At 37.9% G+C, this 22,532-nt stretch overlaps 1 protein-coding gene across 1 annotated transcript in view; it reads left to right on the top strand.

The window, feature by feature from the left end:
- Positions 1-22,532, top strand: part of RGS22 (regulator of G protein signaling 22) — a 60,408-nt gene that overhangs the window by 3,738 nt on the left and 34,138 nt on the right. Inside the window, exons 2-11 of the mRNA XM_026841502.1 lie at positions 199-281; positions 7,805-8,026; positions 12,050-12,135; positions 13,972-14,137; positions 14,491-14,662; positions 17,572-18,253; positions 18,810-18,971; positions 19,903-20,083; positions 21,698-21,837; positions 22,371-22,476. Coding sequence (XP_026697303.1) covers positions 199-281; positions 7,805-8,026; positions 12,050-12,135; positions 13,972-14,137; positions 14,491-14,662; positions 17,572-18,253; positions 18,810-18,971; positions 19,903-20,083; positions 21,698-21,837; positions 22,371-22,476 — 2,000 coding nt within the window. The remainder of the gene's footprint in view (positions 1-198; positions 282-7,804; positions 8,027-12,049; positions 12,136-13,971; positions 14,138-14,490; positions 14,663-17,571; positions 18,254-18,809; positions 18,972-19,902; positions 20,084-21,697; positions 21,838-22,370; positions 22,477-22,532) is intronic.

Below are 22,532 nucleotides of genomic sequence, written 5' to 3'. Positions count from 1 at the left end.
TGATTTACCTTCATGTGTGTTTTAAATTGCTAAGGACCTCAGCAGTGTGCAATAGCTAGAATATAACAATGATGCAATGATTATATTCTCAGAGGTGGGAAATAATATTTTGCAAAAGTTTGCATGTTATATCTCATGGAAAAATCATTGTTTGAGGCAATAGTGCATTCAAACAATGTTAGCACTGATAAGTACAAGCTTACTTTGTGTTTTTTTTTTTTTTTTTTTTAGCCGCAGATGATATGCTTGTGGACTACTTCAATGAATTTTTGAGTCTTCCAGTAAGTACCTTACAGAAATACCTTGCAAAATATGAGAAACACTAATATTAATAGTAAGGTAATCCACCGTCAACGTGGCAACTTCACCCAACTTTCTTTTAGTAGTCTTGGCCCTGACTATCCCCATTCTCTTCCATCCCCATGCCTCACCCATACTCCTTTGAAATGTATCACAGACCTTTCCACAGTGTCATTCATGGCTTCCATGGGGTCTCCCAGCCAATCTACCCCAGAGCAGCCCCACAGCCTGTCCCTCTCCTAAAGCACTGGCAGTCCAACAGGCTGAACTATGAGAACATTTCTGCTACTTGCTTGGTAGGAACCACCACCAGCATTTGGAAGAGGCAGAATATTTCTTAATGATCCTTGGACCTAAAAAATATGGTACAGCCACTACTGGAATAAATTCAGTTATGCTTCAGGCTACCAAACTCAACTAGACATAGATGTGCTTTCCAAGTCGCATCACAGATTTGTGTAGACGTACACATAACAGGAGTTGCAGAACAAAGGATGGTAGAACAGGCTCCCTATGGTTTTTATCTTAAAATAGAATCTGGAGGTATTAACTATCAGAGTGTGGGTTTTGTGCACAGCAGCAATATTGACTCTCAGGAGCTCAGCCTTTACATGCTTTCATCACACTACAAGATTCCTAAGAATAATTTTCACAAAGCTTCGAAGACACAGATGGAAGATAATGTGTGGTGAGAGGGTGTTTTTTTTCTCTTTCTATTTTTTTTTCTTTCCCTCCTTGCAGCTGCTTTAGGTTATCTTCCTAAATCTAAGCCTAACTATGTAGCTTTTAAACACAGGCCTCCTTCCATGTGGCAGATTGTTTTTAGCACAGGAATACAATCCTCCATGCTTTTGCTGCTTATTTGGAAACTATGCTTCAAGTGTTTCCCAAATCACAGAGGATGAGGTGAGTAAGAAGTTCAACTTGCTTTGTCTCTGGTTCTCCTTGGACATGCACAGATTTCAGGACAATGATTAGAGGCGAAAATTCTCATTATCTTCAGAGGGCTCCTTAGCCCACAGTCATGGTGCAGCTCGGCAGCTCTGAACCGCAGCGATTGCCCAGGCACTCCTGACAGCTCTGGAAGCCCACAGAAGAGTTCACAGACACTCCTGAGTAAACACTGTTCTACGCTGGTAATCTTTATAGGTTTCTAGGATGACAAATGGTCTCTCTTCTATATGTTTACATATCTTCATGAAAACAGCTGCTTTGTTAGCTATTTTTATCTGTAATGTTCTCATAATTGCTTTTATTTTCTCTTTGATCTTTTCCCAAGGATTTACCCTCTTCAGGATTAAGTTCTATTAATGCCTTGAGTTCTGTGGTTTGAATACCTTATATTCCCAATTTCCCTCTCCTTCTCAGAAGGCTTCTACTTAAACACCAGATTGAAATTTCCATGGCTCTATTCTTGTTGTGCTTATATGCTGTTGCCTGGGAACAGTATTACCCAGGTGTGCTAGTAGTTAGGCAACAAGTTAAACTGAAAATATTGTGTGATTTGATACAACAAATCAGTGGTAGCATATGCTTATTTTAAGAGACTGCCTCTGTGTTGATTTATAATGCACCACTAGTGTATGGAAAATTGTATCACTGGAGACTTGCTATAACAGCAGCCGATATTTTTTTTTTTTTGCTTTGATTTACGGTACATCCTTTAAGTGATCCTGTTGTTATAACATTCAATACAATCTGACATGAATATCTAGGTACTTCAAAGATCTATGTACTGTAATGAAGGATAGTTTGTACAGAAAATATTTCTGAAAGATAAAATAGTACAAAAAAACCTCGTGAGGGCCCTTGTCATCAATAGTACAGTGATTTCACAGTAGCAGAAACCAATTACATGACATAAAAATGAGTTATACCTTCCTCAGTAGCTAATCTAAAATGAGTTAAGAGAAACATTGGCCTGGATACATTTCCATTTCTAGCTGGTCAAGCATCCATAGAATACAAATCTTTGATCCATGTATTTAAAACATCCAAGAATACGTTTAACCAGGAATGAAAATTTGGAAGTCAGAAACTGCCATCCAGCTCAGTGTTGGTGGTGTCAGCTAGAAATTGCAGTAATGTCAACTTGTTTCTCCTGCACTCTACAAGCTGCCTGCTACTCGTTCTACCCCAAGTCCATGCTGGGGCCTTACCCTCATTTACCAGTGATCCTGATGAAGACACACTCCTCCTCTTTGCAACCTTAAGAAGTTGCACTAGAGACAAAAGAGTTAACTGCACCTCAGTTGAAGCATATTCAGGAGATGATATTCTTGATGGCAACTCCCTGGCTGTGGGTTTCCTTTGCAGCAGAAAGATACAAAGTGACCAGAGTTTTATCAACTTGGGATTTGAAGACTACTTCTTTTGAAAGTTGTTTTCACTATAAAGACTCTCCACTGAGTAGTCTGGCATCCAGGATTTAATGCAGGTGATGATTCTGAAAACAATTAAAGACCAAGTAATAAAGTTTGGGCCAATCGGTCTTTCTGAAAACGGAATGGTCCTGAAATCCTAGTGCTGTGAAGAGTAAAACCAGGTCTGATCTATGAGTATCAGGTGACAGAGTGCAGAAAGCAAAAGGCAATCCACTCTGCTGCACAGTGCAAGCCATTCTCTGTTTTGAAGATGGTTGTGAATAATTCAATGCATCAATTCAAGGTATCAGGCATGATCATTAGTTTCCTCTTACTTTTTCCAGGTGTGTGGAGGGAGACTGCAGGTGCCAATACAACTTCACTTAAAAAAGCTTTTACATAAGTAAAGCCCTTCATGCATGTTATCTTGACACCCAGGACTAAAACTTGCTTGATATCTTTGACATTCAAGGAAGTAAATGAAGCATTCCTAACTTCTTTTTCTTATTCCTAGTGGGTTTACTCAAAATATTCTTCTCTCTTAATTAGACTGTGATATGGGAATGTGACTTGTGTCTTACTCATCAATGGAAGGGAAATCCTGGATGCATTAACGTCAATGGGAGATTTGCCATTGGCCATGTGCAATGTGAATTTTCCAAGCACTTCACAGAGCTGCTCAAATTCTCGTCTGGTCTGGACTCTCACTGACATTTATTTATGATACACACATACCCATCTTAATGAAATTTTGGCAAAGTTCCTGGATGAGGTCTCTATTCATTCCCACCCTTTCAGGGCTTTAACCTGAGAGGCAGCCAAACTGTGGTCATTCTGTTTCTCTTGGGATCGAACTACATTATTTGGGGTGGGATGTGGTGAGCATATTTACACATTTGTTAAGTGTATCTGAAGTTAAGTGTATCTGAAAACTGTTAAGGCAAAGAACAGTGAGATTTATATGTCTGATATCCTGGCAACATGGTGATGGATGCTGTTTTGGTTTCTGTTTTGGGAGGACTGAGAGAAATTTGCCTTCCCTTCAGTTAAGTGTATAACTTCAGGTTTCAGAATTCTGTATTCTATTTATTCTTCAGCTAAAACCATATTTGATGTGCCTTTGACAGCTAGGAATTTTTTGAGCTGTCAAAAATGTACATGCAATTGTTTATTTATGTAATAGTATTGCTGTACCACAGTCTGAAAACAGCTTTTTGTTTTCTTGGAGACTTTTTTCTGAAGCTGAGATTACTACACTGAGTTACGTTGGTCATACTGGGTTCAAGAGAATTGCCTGTGAGTGAAACAGATTGCAAAATCTGTAGACTTCTTATTTGTTGGTATTCTCAAGTCCTTGTTGATCCTATTTATTGTGCTAAATTGATAATGTATGAATCCCCAGCTTCAAGGCTCCTGCCAAACCTGATTTATTTTTTCTTAACATCTTGAGGTATAATTTGGCTCTGGAGTTTTCCCTCTCTATCTTCAAAGGATCAAAAATTGGCCCAAACTAGAGAGAGAATCATATACTTAATCTTTGGTTAGTGTATTTTACTTCTCTGTAAAAAGTGAAAGCACTTGCCAAATGTGGGGTAAGAAAGACATTTCTTAGTATATTAGATTGGCACGGATAATTTTTCCCCCTTCCTTTACAGTGTAGGATATCATCTACTCCATAACATAGGCATCTTCACTGAAGGGTTTCCTCATTATTGCAATGACCTAAAATATTGGTGGTGCCATAAACCTCTCTCATTATTGTTCTATGAAGCACTGTAAGATTTTACAGCACCTGGCTTCTGTTGGAAAGGTTTTAAGTTTGCTACAGGGTATTGAATGTTTTTGGGGTTTTTTTGTTTGGTTGGTTGGGTTTTTTTGTTTTGTGGCTTGTAATGTGTGGGAATGGTTAGACTGTGTTTTGCTCCAAAGTTCTTCACATACTGAAAGGGAGATGGATTGATTGATCCTCTCCCCTGTACTGTAACTGGGAAAATATTTCCTACAAGAAATCAGGGTTTTTTTGTGTGTGTGTGTTCACATCTGATTTTTGTTATAATATTATCACTTTTATTTTTGTGGTGGGGGGTGAGTTAAGAAGGTCAGGACTTTACCTCTTTTATTATGGTTATGAAAGTATTCTATTTATCATTCTAGTTTTCTTAAGTAAGCAAGTGAAATATGCTTCTCCAAAAAGGTTTTAACTATTCTAAAATGCTTTTATATGATAGTTTGATGCGATGCTCTATCTGGTAGAATATGGGATTTGTATAGAATCATAGATTACCCAGCCTGGAAGGGGCTTTGGGGAGGTCTGTAGTCCAGCTTCCTGCTCAAAGCAGGGTCAGTGCTTTAGTATTGAGACCAGGTTGTTTGGCACTTTCTCCAGCTGGTCTTGAAATCCTCCAATGAGTGATTTCATAGTCTCTCTGGATAGTCTGTTCCAGTGCTTATCATCCCACAGTCACCTTTTTCTTATATCCAGTTGAGACCTTTATTATTTCAGTGTATGATCATGATGTCTTGTCCTACCACCATGCATCTTCTTGAAATGCCTGACTACCTTCTCAGTAACCTCCTTGAAAGTACTGTAAGATTGCTGATAGGGCCTCCCAGAGCTGTCTCTTCGTTGGGCTAAAGCCCTCTTCCTTCAGTGTCTCCTCACAGGGCAAGTGCTCCAGCCTGTGACCATCTCAATGTTCTTCTGCTGCACTTAGTCAAATATACGAACATTCTTCTTGTACTGGGAACCCAAAACTGGATGCAGTATTCCAGATATGGTCTTACTACTGTCAAGTAAGAGGATCTACTGGCTACTTTCTGACTGATATAAGGTGTATGCATGTCTCTTGATGTTCTTGGGGATAGGTAACCACATCTTGGTCCAAAATCCAAAGTCTGGACTAGAACCACCTTTTTCAGTCAAGTATGTAGTATGTATGTATGAAGTCTCAATTTTCTTATCCCATCAGTGTATGTTCTTTTGTTCCATTAGTATATTTATTTGTCTTATGATTTATAGTCAGAATCCCAAAATAGCAATACACTTTACATTTTAAAAAATGTCACTACCATCTGTTTCACTACATAAAGTGGCTGTATGTTTTCTGTTCAGTTAATTAGAATATGTACTGAAAAATCTAGCTCTAGAATAAATTACCAAAGGGTTAAATAAAAGTAGATGTATGTGATAAACTAATGTTGTCTTTGCTTAGTTTTCAAGGTGAAAAACATTGAACTGATCATGTCTAGTCACATAGCCCTATATTATGGAATTTGCACTTTGTTTGCTTTTTTCCACAAGCAAGAGCATTTCAAATTCTGAGAGAATGAAGCACCTTGTTTCTTAGTGTACTTTCTTTTGTTTCTTTTTAAAAAAACATGAAAAAAGAAATAAGGAAGAACGCATTTGGAGGTTATTAAGGTTGCACAGTTAGTCACTTAAAAGCTGATAGCAGCCCAAATTAAGTTTGAAAATAAATGAAATGTACACATAGCAAACTGGGAGAAAGTCTGAATGAAGTGTAGAGAAATCTACTATACATAAAAGGCCCTTTAAAATGCTGCTCAGTACATTTGGAGAAAAAAACACTAAAACCTGCAGAGTACCCTGGAGAAAATTAAAGCCAAAGGAGGCACAATGTGTCAGAGAACAAAAACCAAACCATGATTTCAACTAAAGTTAGGTAACTAAACAGACTAATACGACTCACTGCATGGCTCTAAGCAGTGACTGATGTCACAGATGCTAATCATACACTTAAAGCTCTCACATGCTAAGTGCTTTGCCAGGCTGAGCCTCCACAGTGAGACATTATAGGATAACGAGGGAACATTGTAATCACATGTTACAACCACATGGTTTGATCCTGGGCATTGCTCTACAAGATGTTGATCAAGGGGTCTTCAAAGTAGCTGGCACTGACACGGTTACTTTGGACTTACATAGGTGTGAAGAAGAATAAAACTGATCAGTAATATATTTCCATATTATATGTATCAGGCATTCAGCATATGTAGCCTATGTTTGAATTGTGTCTATGTGTGTATATATGTGATATATGAAAAAGTTCAAGGAAATGAAAAATACAGTGCTTGAAAAAATAAAATAATCTTATTAATTGCGGAGGAATGACAACTGTACAAACACCGGGTGGGATCCTGTTTGGAACAAATCTGAAAAGAATTTTGGTGCTGGGTCTTGACATGGCCAAGATTTTCTTCAGTTCTTAAATACAGCATGCCTTCTTGTCTTCCAGCTCACTGTGAAGATGCTTATATGCTTGGGTTGTATATAATCTCATATTCATAACTGTCTTCGGTATCTCCCAATTAGATGTGTAAAATCCATCCATATTTTCCCTCTTCATGTCAAGTAAAAGAATTTGAAAGATAGTCTTTTAGTAAAATGCCTAGTAGCAGAGCTCAAAAGATGAAAGTGACTGTTTTAATGTGTATGCATGCAGTGATTTTTTTTGGAGTTCATGAAAAGTTACAATTACATAGCTGAAATTAAAATTTGGTCTACCTCATGTATTACACAGTATCTGACTGAGCTAGGGACGTATAATAAAACTTACTCCAGGCCATAGGTTTTGGTTGGTGTTTGACCTACAAGTAACAATATGGTGAAAAGCCTCTCCTACATATGGAAATCTTCAGATTCATCCTCCTCAAATGCATGTCACATTTAAAAGGTCAGCTTCACTGCTAATCTTTTCAAGCCTTGATTGTGTGATGAATGAGAGAACAACACTGGAGATCTGATTCAGTAGGTAAGTAGTCCCCTTCAGAACAGTTACTAAAGTCACTGTGAGTTATATATCCTAGATATCTGTGTACTGGATCTATTATTCACATGTGAAAAAATAACAGTCTGTGATCTAGAATGAGTTAAATCCTTGACAATTAAGCATAGCTGAGACAAAAAGTAGGAATGCTTTGGAAAGCTATACAGTGAAGAGACTAAAGAACAAGAATACAGAAATAATATGATTCCAGGTCCTGAACATAAACTGCATCAGGCAAGAGAACGAAGCCTCATAATACCAACTTGCATTCTGTAGGATGTTTCAGTACTTTAAAAACTAACTTTCTTAAATGAAAGGTTTCCCTTATTACAATGTTACAAACTTCTTTTGTAGACTTTTGCCCAGCCAGTTAAGTTTAACTCTGACTTTGGGGTTTTTGAAGTAGTTAATGATGCCTCACAACGCCTGGAAGGCCGGCTGAAAAAAATTCTACATGATCAGAAACCTCCAAACCCCATTTATGATGTTTTAAGGAAAGCAAAGAATGACGGGCAGCTCTCCAAAGTGCGCAGCGCTTCTCCAACATTCAATATTGATCCAAATTACAACACTATGGTAAGCATCTTATAGCCCCTGAGTTTATATTTAGATCTTACTGTAGAGATACTGGCAGTAGTTATTGTTGTGTTTGGCTTGGTAGCTTGGGAAAAATGTTAATTTATGTTAGGAAAACATAATGATGGGCCAAATTATGCCCTGAAATGCACATGTGTCTAGCAGACAAGTGAATGGAATTACAGATGTACATCCTGTAGCACAGAATTTTGAAGATTCTGTAGGGCAGGATTCAGTTGTGTGGTCTGAATACTTTTTAATATTAAAAGAAAAAATATTATGACAACAGTTACTTTACTAGTGATCCCTGGAATGTGCAAATTGACTGAAACTAATGCATCTCAGTCTTTCCTTATTAATTAATTTCCTTGTGTGGCTATGAGCTCATCTGTGGTCTGGCAACACATAAGTCTCTCTTCCATTAATTCCCAAAGGGTTTACATGGTTAGCATCAATTGAAATGGCCAGAGAAAATAATATTTGGCAACAAGAAAGCTAAACTAATGGAAAGATAGGTTGAACTTTAGAAAAAAATTATTATTTCAGTCTTGCTCAGACACTATAGTTTTTGGTACTCTTACCTATATACTTTCAGGGCTTTCTTCAGCACCAGATTAGGCAGGTTAAAATCAGGAGTTGAAGCACCGTATGCACCTGATACATACAAATACAAGACAGTATAATTAGTTGTGGGAGAAATTACCTTTCAACAACAACTTTGGAGGAGAAAAGATATTTCACTGGGGTACTTGGTTTATTCCGTTCTTGCTTACTCTGCATTGGTGTGACTGATGTGACTCCAGTTCATTTCATTCAAGGCCAGTCTAAGGTCTTGCTACATTTTTAGAGGCGGCTGCTCTAAATTATGTCATAGCTGGAAAGCTGAGAGAAAAGCAGGGAGTTGTAACAGACTGTTGCTTTGCCTGATATAAGCTTAATGATTTTCAGAAAAGAAAACAGTGTTGAGAGAGGTCAAAAGGCAATGATGTTTAACAAAATCATAGTAAAGTGTGTTTGCAATTATCTGCATCTAAACTGGACAAATGCTACAACAGGACAAGGCTCACAGACATCTCCACCATGTTAAATAATTATTTTCACAAATACTTTGCTTGAGAACACAAAGGCAGGAGAGGTATTTCTTTCTTGCTCTCAGGATTCAACTGAGGAAATGTTGCGTGCTTGTGCAAGTGTGGCTAGCATTGCTCTCTGGGATAACCTCACATCATTGCAACTGTGGATGTCCTTTCTTGATAAACTCAGAGCCATTTCACTATTACATCTTTCATGTGGTTTGGAGCAACGGGACTCCTGTATTATTTAAGAACACATTTCTTTCTCTGGGCCATTTTCCATAGATGGGAAGCATTATGGCCTTCTGAGGAGCAGTATACCTCAGTTTACTTTTTTCTCCCTTTTTTTTGGGGTAAAGGGTGATGTTTCTTCTCATTTTTGACTCCTTTACTGGACAGGTAACAGATGCCTCATCCAGTTCAGCTTGGCAACTCAAGGCTGAGCTGGAACAAAATGGCCTGCAAAAGAGCATAGAATCATAGAATGGTTTAGGTTGGAAGGAACCTTAAGTATTTTCTAAGTTCCAACTCCCCTGCCATGGGCAGGGACACCTCCAACCTGGCCTTGAACACTGCCAGGGAGGGGGCAGCCACAGCTGCTCTGGGCAACCTGTGCCAGTGTCTCACCACTCACAGTGAAGAATTTCTTCCTTATATGTAATTCAAATCTACCCTCTTTCACTTTAAAGCCATTACCTCTTGTCCTATAACTACATGCCCTTGTTAAAAAATTGCCAAAAAATTCTACTGCAACTGCACAAGGTGAAAGAAGTCAGCTTTATTCATTGTACTACACTATGACTGAATCAGAAGAAATCATCTCAAGCCAACTGCACCATGTAGTTCAGTTCAAATCAAATAGGATTTGATCCTTCAGGCATCGGGGCATGCTGCCTACTTTACTTTGACTGCTTTCTTCACACTGACTGAAGAGATTGACAGTTGCTTTGAATGTTACACTGCTACAAAAAGTCACCTTGCGTGGCCATCACTGGCACATTACTAATGAAAATGAGCTATTATTGAAGAATCCTAGTAGGCCTTTCAGGCTACAGCTTGAATTTAAATACGTCTTGCCTAAGAAATACACCCAGTGGTATTTTTCTCAGTATTTTACTTCCCTCTTAGATTGTTACAAATGTAAGCAAAATTTCTCTGCATGTGTGTGTGCACACTTACAAATTATTGATATAGAAGTAAGTATCTTCTTATCAATAGTCAAAATTAACTGAAATATATTAAGAAAAAATCCTGTGGAGTTGGGTAGAATTGATCACAACTTATGGAAAGAAGCTGGCTGGCATCCCACATACATTACTTCAGAGAAACTCCAGTTCAGCAAAGCACTTAAGTATGTGTTTAACTTTAATCAAGGGAAGTTAAACACATGCTTAAACTTAAACACGTGCTAAAAGGTTTGCTGGATTGGGTCCCAGCAAGGCCTAAGGCTCACTGGGTAAGGAAGCTAACCAAGGTAACAAAAGCCATCAGATTAAATGTAGCATCTTTCTCTGGGGAAGGTGAAAGAGCAGAGATTCTTTCCTTCTGATAGTATATATAATTTTGTGTACCAGCCATGTACAGATGTGAACATGTTATGAATCACTCAGATAAAAAACTGGGCTGTGAGTCAGTAAATTCATAAATATTAAATGCCAAAACAAAGAGACGATCTTCTGTATTTCAAAAAAGGTTGTCAGTTACCAAAAAGAGGCATATGCTGTGTAGTTGGGAGTAATTAGTCTTCATCTCCACAAATTACATTGTATGAGCCTCTGCCAACATAAGCTTTCCATATTTTGAAATATTTTCTTCTCTCTAAATGAAACCACCCACTTTCTGAGTAATTCAGATTTTTTTTAATCCCCTACAGATATATATGAGGCAGAAATAACCCTTGTCTCTAATGGAATATTAGCTCATGGAAAGAAAATTTAAAATGTAATCTACATAAACATTATCTGATATAACAAGTAGCATCAATCCTTGCCCAAACTTCACCTGTTTTTATGGACAAGGGGAGCTACTGCATTCTTCCAAATCATCGGTCTCACCTTCACTAAAAGGAAAAATGCGCCTCAATTAAATAAAACAGGTCATCCTCTAAGAGTGGAAAAAGCACGCTCTTAAAAAAAATACTAAAAATTGTGCTGTGTGTCATTTCTAAGGGAAACAGTTATGGATCACTGTTGCCCATAGTCAGATATTGCTCTCTGTGAGAGACCCTAGACAGAGATTTTTAGTTAGCTGGCAATGTGTAGCTCACTGCTCAACACCTCCCCTTCACCCCCCAAATCAGTCTTTGGAGGCATCTCCCTTTCTGCTTGGATGAGGCACTGAGGTTTAGACCCTCTGAGCAAAAATCTGTTATGGGCCCGATTCACAATGGACTTAGGTTTCCACTGTAAGAGTTATTGTGTGCAATGTTCCAATATAAAAGCGGGAAAGGTGGTAACTGATTGGCTTTTTATTTCTTTCATTTTGTTTTAAATATCCACAGCGCTCTTTTTCTGGGAGTGTAATTTAATTTAAAGGTTCATTATTCTTCAAATTCTTGAGGAAAAATATAATAGTAGTTATTTATAAAATGTGATAAAGTCAGAAAAATTAGCAGTTTCCTGTTGCAGAAGATTTATAAACCTCTAATTTGCATTTGGAACTGTACATTTGGAATGATTGATACACACATTATTTCTGAAGAAAAAACACCCACGATTTGTTAAAAAGTGAAATCAGATTTAGACTGATTTAGCTGTTAATAGGAAAGTAAATTAACTCAATTGTTCCAGTATGATTAAGGCTAAACCAGATAACAAAGGTGATGTTCACTGTGTATTTGTCTTCCTGAGACAATGTTTCTGTAGTAGGGGAATGGAGAGAATCAGTTACATGGCAAACCAAACAAGAAAGTCAAGAATACTGAAAATCTTTGGCATTTCTTTTTTAATAGTGTCTTGATCGAGAACAAGCAATTCAGTGGATTAAGAAAGAAAGACTTCCAGCATTTCTAGAAAGTGACTGTTACTTTGAATACAGGTATTGCAATCTTTTGTGCTTTCTCTCAGATTTAAATTTGTCCATTTTCCGCTTCTGTTTAATTCATCTTCACAGTACTCTGTGTTTTCTCCCAACTCCAGTCCTGCTTGTTCAATTTCAGCATTTTAATGACCTGGATAAAGTAAAATCAGTTACTTTTTTTCACTCATCATTCTGTAATTTTCCTTGGCCATGAATTACATGCTATATTACACTATTATAGAGACAGTAAGAACAGGGTTTACTGATTTCTGAATCTCTATTCCACAGAGATATGATGGTAGCAATGTATTTTTCTCTAATCAATATGTAAGCCATACAAGTGGAAGTTATGAACCCATGAAATCTATTTGGAGAAAACAGCCAGTCCTTTTTGTTTCAATTATTAGTTTTGTGTCTTTGGGCCTAATGTCAGACCTCTTTTTGCAAGCTTCTCTGTGGGATGCCATGGCACAGTTGGATGATTTACTGTTATACACTTGCTATATTTTTCCAGATGTCCTTTCAGCAGACATTCAGGAGGTTTAGTGTGGTTTTGGGGAGAATCTGCCTCTACAGCCCTTAAGGTTGTGTCTAGGTGCTGATAATTGTAGTGTGTTTCAGGGATCCTAAAAGAAGAGACAACCTGGCAGTACAGTTCACTGAACTCATGTTGGCCGATTGTAATGACAGACTGGAGTTACTGGAGTATAGACTTCCACATTAAAAATTTCAAAATATTTTAAACTTTCAATATCCTGAAGACTGCACTTAAATTCAAAGGGAAATCTAGGCAAAGAACAACCAAGCCATTAAAGAGTGCTCCATTTTACCTTTAGTAACAGCCTGCTTTACATATAACTGGGCCTCATGAAACACTAACTTTGACCTTCTGCTATAGCAAAGTATTTCTATGATCAAGCAGAGTTACAAAAGCGACATAAAACTAACTTCAAGCATGTACCTAATTTCCATTTAAATCAGTAGTTTAAGTTGCTTTCCTGAATCAGGATCAAGATAAGCTGAGAAGGGAAACGTGTTTAAAGATGAAGATACCCAAACCCTAGAATGAAATCTTTTTGCCCTTCAATAGTGGGGACAAATGAATCTGGGTGTTCACTCGTGGACATAGGCTCAGGCATAGGCATTGTCTTCCTTTCACATGCACCTTGGCTGGTTTTGTACTGCTTCTACACTACATTTTTTGCACTGCTTTTGCCCCAGTTCTTGAGCTCAGACAATCTTTATTATTGCCATTTGCTTCTAAGATTGACATTCTTGAACATTGTGGGGTTCATGCTAACACAAGGTAGTACTGGAGTGCTGTTCAGTATTATGAAGTCCTCATACAGCATCCAGCTGAACATGATAGCACCAGTTGTCTTGTTATCTGAAAGTTCAATTAGTATGATCACTGCTGTGGTATTGCTGCTGGAAGATTGCTTGTACCAGGAACAGAAAATGTGGTTTCTGGTGGTGATACAGGGCTTCTGCAATCTGGGAGAATAGTTCCATTTTAGTGATCAAAATATCCGAAGGTTTCTTGGTAGAGCTTGGATCTGCATAGACACATGCAAGAACATCATGACAGAAATCAGTTTTATACGTTTTACCAGTAAAAGTTGATAATGCAAAGCAGGCCATCATCTGTAAAGCTGGTGGACTATGGAATGGCAGTACTGGTATTTATGTATGTGGCAGCAGGCAAAGGGTGAAATAATAAAGTAGTTCATGAAGTTCTTTGCAGTAATTTATTTTTAGATTGATCATGTTGTTTATTGCCTGTTTTGGGGAAAAATTGTTTCTCTGATTAAAAGCTAAAATCAATTCTTTTCTTGTCTCAACATTTAATTTCAGGCTAGCTAAACTGATATCACAGCTAGAATGGAGCAAGACTGGCATTAATTTCATTATAGATAGTGAATACTATCCCTGGATAAGGAAGCAAGACCCAATTTCTTCCCCTTCTGAGGAGGATGACACCTTGTTGATTATGAAGAAACTCCACGTATCGCTTGGCCAGGTAAAATAAACATGTTTAGTGGGTGCAATGTCAAGATATATTGAAAGCATGTGATTAAAATATTATAAGCAAGGTCACAACCTAATTGGACAACTGATTCTCTGAATATCCCTTATTTTTAAAGTTCTGTGTACTATGGAACGCAGCTGATGGGTTGTAATACAGCTTAAACAGAACCTGTGCTACAACTATGCTCAGCTACTGCCATACAGCTCTCTTCACTGGGAACTATCGTTACAGAAATTTACACAATCAGACTGCACAAAATGACTACAGACAGTAAGCCCTCTGCTCTCAGAACCACTGCAATAAATAGAGAAATTTTACTTATTCTACAATATTTCTTTTCCTAGGCTACAGTTTCTCAGACAAAGGATTGGTTTATGTTAGCAAAACAAAGTGAATCTATGAAAACTACAGATTCATTTATGCATCCTGTAGCTTCTAGTCAAATTCAAGATATTCAGTGTTTGCCTGGGCAGGATGAAAGAGATGATTCATTAAGTGAAAAAGATACCCTTCTGGGTAAGTAACAGGTGCTCAGCCATAATGTTTATAACACAACCCTGACTAGGTGGAAAGAAAAGACATTCAAAGGAATTGTTGCTAACCCCACTTATTGCCTTCTGAGTATCACACGGTATCTTAGGCTTCAGATGGGTGTTTGTTTCTCTCCATAGCCACAACTTAAAGGAAAATTTGATCTAGTATCCAAGTAATTTTATGATAGCAGAGGCTTCTTTTCTTGCATATTTCTATCTCATAGATATCCATAATTTTCGCTACAGGTTGGTTGGTTTTTTTTTTTTTCTTTCCCATTTGATATGTTTTGAAAGACTTTCTTGTCTGGATTTGTTGGGTGGTTGATAATGTATGATTTGTGTTGCAGCCATCTTCTTAGAGTGTGTTAGGCACTTAAAGGCCTTTTGGCTGCCGGTTTTTATGAATCTTAGCGAATGTAATAATTTGTGACACTCCTGTTCGTCTGTCAAATTTAACTGAAATTGTTCAGCAGGTTTCAAAGGTACTGGGAGAGATCATACAGATGCACATATGGACACAACTGATTGCATAGCCTTACTTCTGCTCTGTAAGCAGTAGCAAGAACAGAGAAGTCTCAGCTCATATGTTAGGAGTTCTCTCTCCCCGATTCTCGGAGGAAAAAGCAACCATTCCACGTTGATACTTGTACTGCTGGGACCTTGGAGTCCAATAGCTGAATTGAAAACGGGAAGGCATGGTTACTCCAGATGTCTGTCTTCTTCCCCAGACTCATAAGAATCACCCCAGGAAATATATTGCTGATGCATGGATTATTAATGAAGTTATTTATGTTGCACTTGTTTGCAGCTCATGACTCTACCACTAACTTCTGCAGTGCTTTGAGCAGAGAAGTCAGAATTGCACCGTTCTTGCAGAGCATCGTCATGTTAGTGCAGCTCTGTATTGTAGTGGGCTGTGTGTAGGCCTATGGAAAGCCTCTCTGTCCTCTTTGGCTGCAGTCAACAACATTTTGCCTCAATGAATATTTTATATCTTCCCACTGAAAACTTTATAACACAGACCTTCATTTTGCATGTGTTATTTGTTCTTCTTTATGCATATTTAATGGAAAATCCAGCACTTTTTCAGTCAGAAAACCTTTTTAGGCAGTGTTCACCTGGTGTAGGGACCAGGCACTAGAAGCAATAAAGGACATCAGCTGAGTTTCTCAGAGACGGCCTGCAATAACGAAGAGTTCATTAGCTGAAAGTATTGGCTTTCACTGTTTCAGCTGGATCAGGGTTATTAATTAATGGCTTGAGCAATACTGTGAGCCAATTGGCTTTTGATTAGTCAAGAGCTGTGTGTCTCTCCCCCTAATTGCCTCTGGTCCTGTGAAATCATTCTTCATATTTCAGTTTCACGGAACTGTGTTGAGAAGCTATAATTTTTGTAAAGTGAAAACATTTGAAATAGTTTATAAATAAGAAAAGATATTTTAAATCACACTGATTTTTATATTAATGTCAACATACTGTGCCATATGTACCTACACACAAATCATGTAAGTGCAGAGCAAGAAACCTCTATGCCATGTTCCTAATCCAAATGTCTGTCTGTGACAGTGGCCAGCACTGATTAGACACAGCTTATTTTTGGAGGAAGATGGAAGGAATGTCTAACTGCCATTGCTATTTATTGATTAGGTCACCATAGAGGGTTTTACAGGCTGAGAATACAAATGTGAACCTAGTGGATCTGAGAGATTTAGCCTTTTTCTATCACAGTCTGATGTACTGCATGTGCTCAGAGGTTGTAGCAGTCTCCTCACTGACAATATTTTGCCTTAGTGATACTATAGAGTATGAAAGCGTTCATCTTAGCTTTAGGGAAATACAGAGGATTCAGTTTATTCTATAATTTAAATACTGGATTGATATTAAGGTATTGGAGAGCCACAACTGAATTACAACTTGTTTTTTTCTTACTTTCACTTAGATTCTGCTGCTATTTACAAGATCTGTAGTTATTCTGCTCAATTTTACAGGACTGAATTGTATGGTGACAGCAGTGTTAAACCAGCTATGCAATATGTATAGTCAAGGTCATCTTTGCTATCATGATCCAGAATTACTTGATTTGCTAAAACTCTAGCAGAAGTAGAAAATATATTTCAGCAATTTAAAGCAGTAAGCTTTTTTTTAGCAGACCAGGATGGTAGAGCATCCTTAGTAGCATGGGGATGAGGAGGAGTTGAGTCAAATGAATTAAGTAGAGAAGTGTAGACCAAAAATACAGGGCTGGCCACTGTTCTGAACTTGTTAGTTATGAAACATCTCTAAATGAAAAGGAGCCATTTCTGGGTGGCAGACTGGAATGCGGGATTGTTAAATGTTTCCAGAGCCCTTTAACATAACAATTTGTTTTGTTGTCCTTCTATGTATGTCAAAATTTCACTCAACTGACAGAGGCTTGTTTGATGTTGTAGTCTTTTGCAATAATCAACATAAGTAGACAAAGAATTATCCCTTACTGGCTTCCTCAAGCCTAAACAAAACCCAGTCCTGCTCCATGCTGTGACTTGGATCAAACTATGACCAAATGGTCAGGAAGAAACTAGACTTTGCAACGCAACAAGGTGGTTTAACAAGTGCTGAGGAGCTGGGATGCTCAGCTGAATAAACAAGACAATTAGCTCCAGAGGGAGTTATTCCTGAACTCTGCTGCTCTGCTGGAATTCAACAATTCTGAGTCATGTGACTGGGTCTCTAGCCAGATAGCTACAGCAGAAGCACCTTTGCTATTCCCTGCTCTGCAGCATGACATGGTCTGGTTGTTTTGAAGTAGTACAATATAAATATGTTCCATTTTTTTAACTTGGAAATGTTGATATGCAAGACAAGAGTCCTGAATCAAAAGGGTGTTCAAAGATCTTTTCTGATTTAATGCAGAAGCAGATTTCCTGTCTAAGGAACGTGACCAACGGAGATTCCTTTCCCCCTCAAGGACAGCATCAGCAAAAGCCGACATTATTAGGGAGAGATCCATAGAGGCTGAGGAGGATTCTTCTATAGCCACTGCTGAACTTCCCTCCCATGCTCAGTTAAGAGTTTATCTAGACCCAAAATGGGACAGTGCATCAAAAGAAGAAAATAGACAGGAAAGCACAACTTTTCAGACACCAGAAGAATTCATACCAGTTTATACTCAATTAGTAATGAAGGAACCCGTTTCAGAACTGATCCACCATCCAGGTGCTGACACTGAGAGTGACGTGGATTTCCACAAACAGCCTGAAGTGTTTACAAACGAGTTAGCAAATGACAAATTTGCCTGTGGTATTGCAGAATCACTCTTTTCCCAAAGTTATTCTCCATTTACTGTCTTGGACTCCAGGCGAGATGTAAAAGAACGAGATACTGAAGAACTAAGCTTAAGATCAAGTTCTGAAAGTGATGGGGCAGACAGTAGGGCTGCCTCGTGTATTAGTCACAGGACTTATGACACTGGCAGCAGACACAAGTTTGAAAGATTCAAGAAGTTCATTAAAGGGACAGTTGGGGAGAGATACTGGTGGCTCTGGATGGATATTGAAAGACTAAAGGCCCTTAAGGACACTACAAGGCAGCAAAGGTACTTCTCATTATTTAACAGTTATTTCCATTGTTTTAATACTTGAAACCCAGCTAGGTCAATGCAGGTTTTGAGATTTCAGAAGAAATTGTAATGTTTGAATAGAACAGACACAGTTAAAGTAATCATGAGTGTCCTGACAAGGTAAGTCAGGAATGACTCTGCTGAAGCTGATAAAACTCTTTTTGCAGTTTGCAAAGTTTACATGAAGACAGGACAGCCATAGTATTGCAGTTTTGTTAGAAGGAGATTTGGAAAACAGATGACAACAGAAAGAAAAAAAAATAATAAAAGAACTTAAATTCACAAGTAGGGCATTCAATATGACAAACTGCTCTAACAAAAGGCTCTGTTGGATTCAGATTGTCTATTCTAAGGCACTGTACATTTTACGTTACACACAACCTGCCTCTAATTTGCAGGAAAATTGTTTTGGCTTCTGCCACTTGCAATTAAAACCATGTTGTATGACAATAGTTTAACCAGTAGGATTAACTGTACTTGATTCTGTATAGCATCTGATAAATGCTTATGTGACTATTTTTGTTGACTCAAGGCAACTCAGTAAGATGAAAAAACTGTATCTGCTGAGCAGTGGAGACTATTTCCTCAGTTCAGAAGTGTTACTCAGACTTGATCTACTGCATGGAGATCAGTGGAATATAAGGCATTTAAGATGGATTCAGCCTGAAGTAGTGAAGCCTCTACTTCTTTACTGGTATGAAAAAATGAACATGAACTAAGTTTCTATTGTTTAACAGCTTTCCCTTTCCTTTGATAAGCCTATTAGGTTTATTTCATCTCACTTATCCCATTGCAATTATGGGAAGCAATGTCATCTTAAATACTAGCAGATGTTGCCTCTGAATTTTTAGTTGAGCCTAAAATACAATGCAATCTGCTGAGAAGCCAGGTAGATAGGCATTACTGAGCACCTTTTTATTTTACTGCCCGAGCATCTGAGCTACTTTGTGTATAGCTGCCTTGGATAGCATCCAACTAAACTTCAGGCTGCAGGGTAGAGAAACCCCTCTAGGCATAGAAAGTTAATTCTGCCCTAACCTATTGCCCATATTGCCCTTCTCAAGTTTCTGAGGATGCTCTTTGTATAAATCTATGTGGAATTTGACCCTGAGACTTTACTGTTCAATGTCTGTCCTACAAAACGCCTATTACATATTGACAGCTTAAGTGAGGATGCAAATGCCAGCCTGTTTCCAAAATATAAGCTAAATTTTTGAAGGTTTTCTCTCCTCCCCAAGGGGGATCAATAAATTGCAGGCATAAACAAATACCTGTAATTGTGAACTTTGCTGTGGAGCCTCACGAGGCTTGTGGACTATAGCTTGTGAACTAAAATCCTTTCTTATTTTTTGCTGTAGGATGGATGGGCCATATTCTACTGCAGAATCATACAAAGGCAACTATGTAATGGTCCAGAATTTGCAACCCGAGTTTATTTATGTAGTTTGGTTTCAGATTTGGAAAAGTGCAATGTCTAAACATATCTACTAACTGATTTTTAATTCTAGGTTCGTATAGCACCATATCTTGATACAGTAAACAGCATCATGAGGAAAAAAAAAAAAGCAAATAGCCCAGTATTTAATGTTTGGGGAAAGTTCTACTTATCAGTTTCTATTTCCTAGGGGTCCCAGATTTTGTGTTACTCATTCAACAGCAATGGAAACTGCCAGTGCAAAACTGAAGCTCTGGCACACATGCCAAGAGAGACCAAGGATGGACATTGATCCTTTTCCACAAATAGTATCATTGCTACCATTGACACCAAAGTCTTGCATGCCTAGGGTACCATCTTCTCCTCCTCAGGTAGGTAGTATCACAACATTGAAAAACAAAGCCTTGTCCCATCAAAAATAATGATAAAATTCCTTGAATTCAGTGGAACAAGAATATGGTACTTGGTTGTTAGGAAGTGAAGATTTAGCAAGGGGGTCTGTTGCAGATGGTTATGTATAAAAATACAACAAAATTTTACTATACTTCATGCAACAGGTTGTAATAAAATTGAGTCAGATTATCTTCTCAGTTACATCCTGGCAATTACGTAAATCTTTCGGACAGATGTTTTAGCTTGAAATTCTCAGAACTGCTGAGAATTCTTCTCTTCAACCAGTCTTAACTTAATCCAGAATAATTCTTACAACTTCACTGCAGTTACCCCGAATCTATCCCTCATGTTTGTAAGGGGCAGAGTTCTTTCCATTTTCTGTCATCACAGTCCTTCAATCAGCTACATGTGCTTTTTGCTTTCTGCAGAGGGCTATGAGACACAAAACACAGACCGTTTTTCACAGTGTGTATCTTGCATGTGGCCACTTCAGTTTTGTCTTTTTTCTTCCTTGAAAGCCTGAATTTGAGAGGTAACTGCAATGAAAGCTGCAGGTTTTCAGCAACACAGTATTAAGACTCAGGACAGAAGGCACTTGGAAGAATGTGAATTGAGACTGTGATTCCAGTATCAAGAACTGGATGGGATATGCCACAGATCTGTTCACACACACCTGTTACTTTGAGTTGGATAGTTTTAGACTACAATTATATATTTTTTTAAAGCTAATTCATGGAGATAATGGAGGAAAAACAGTGGGACAGATTTCCTGTTCAGAAGAAGCTGGGTTCAGGAGCCAGATTCCTGCTGATCACAGCAGGAATGGAAGCCAGAAGCAGATGCTTCTTACAGAGACCATTTCTGGCTTCTCAAGGTGTGCTGATGACACAGGACTAGCTATAGCTCAGGCAGGCATGCAGGATCCTAACTCTGCAGGTTTCCCAGCCCCTGTTGAGTTCAGAACTTGAATAAAATTATGACCTGGCACCTGTGAACCTCACAGAATCAGCTGATGGACTGTTTCTTGTTTTTTTATTTTTTATCTTTTTCTCCTGTGAGAAATCTGGACTTTTGGCTCTTCCACTGTGCTTGCAAGACTTTAGAAAGAGCAGCAACACTTGGTGAATTTCTGAGAGCACTGTGAATGCAATTGGCATCTCCAAAAAGTTATAGCATGATTTTGTTCAAAATAAGTCAGTGATGGTGTGGCAGAATGCCTTCTTTGTCTCCTAAACTGAGTGATTGTATCTGTTTTACAGTGAGCTACTTAAGGTAATCTTAGTAAAGATTTATAAAACATGTTCACATGCTCTTCAGCTGACATCCTCTGTAATTCTGTAAAAGGTGTATGTAACATATCTACCTGTTAAAAATGTAATTTTAAAGCTATAGTGCTTATTAAGGTGTGATGGAAAATCTTGCAAGACATTCAGAGAAACTTTTTACATTTTTTTTACATATTGTGATTGACAAGGAGAAATGGTCCTGAAAACCCTTGAATGTTTTTGAGTAGTTAATGAGAACATGTTAAGAAAACACAAAGGTGGAAAAAAATAATCAGAATTGCCTTATTTTTCTGTTATGTCTTTTAGAAAAGTAGAACAAGCTCACCAACAACTTTATTAAAACTAGCTATGCCAGATTTCTCTTTGAAGAGATCATCAAGATTATCACTTGCCCTGCCATCAAGTCAGAGCTCCCAAAGGGATGACATTTCTAGTAGCAGAAAGTGGTAAGTATAGAAGTCCATTGTATACCTTTCTGCACACCAATATACTTTGAATATTTATGAAAGACTTTTAGATCCTACTATTTTCATGTATATTTTTCTTTAATCAAATAATCTGCTTAGTGAAGCACAGTTATGATACAGATTGTGTGAATGGAGAGTTCCTCTGTGGCTGATTAATCATTTCTTATTTGTTTGTGCCACAACACAAAAGGGTTTATTTCTACAAATACAAATGTTTTACCTTCTCTTTTGTAATAGTTAATATTCTCTACATAGATTAATATTCTTTTAACCTGTTTCAAGCACTTGACCTCAAAGGTATGCTGTGTCCGTGGTTTCTACAGGGCCACATGAAAAAGTATTCCTCTACATTTTTTTATATTTATTATAAATTTGAACTCCATGTACTTTTTCCTCTACTATTCACTAAGTCATTCTACCTCTCTCATGCCCCTTCTTAGATGTTTATTTTATAAGCAGTCCTAGCTTATTCTTAAATATATATTGAAAATTTTGTTTGTTTGTGGATCCAGGCCAAAATCAGTGAGCAGGGACATGATTCATTGCGTAGCTTTGGATGACACTGAAGACTCAAAATGCTGGAGTCATAGAAAGTACACCTATGCTGAGCTGCTCCTGGTAAGTACTACTTTAAAATATTAGTTGCCTTGAATCATGGGTTAAAGCATTTTACT

Source organism: Athene cunicularia (genome assembly GCF_003259725.1).
Source record: "Athene cunicularia isolate RWA chromosome 2 unlocalized genomic scaffold, athCun1 chr2_part1, whole genome shotgun sequence".
In the NCBI taxonomy this organism is placed as follows: Eukaryota; Metazoa; Chordata; class Aves; order Strigiformes; family Strigidae; genus Athene; species Athene cunicularia.
Note: the sequence above shows the minus strand (reverse complement) of the source record. Positions and strands in the feature narration are given on the sequence as shown.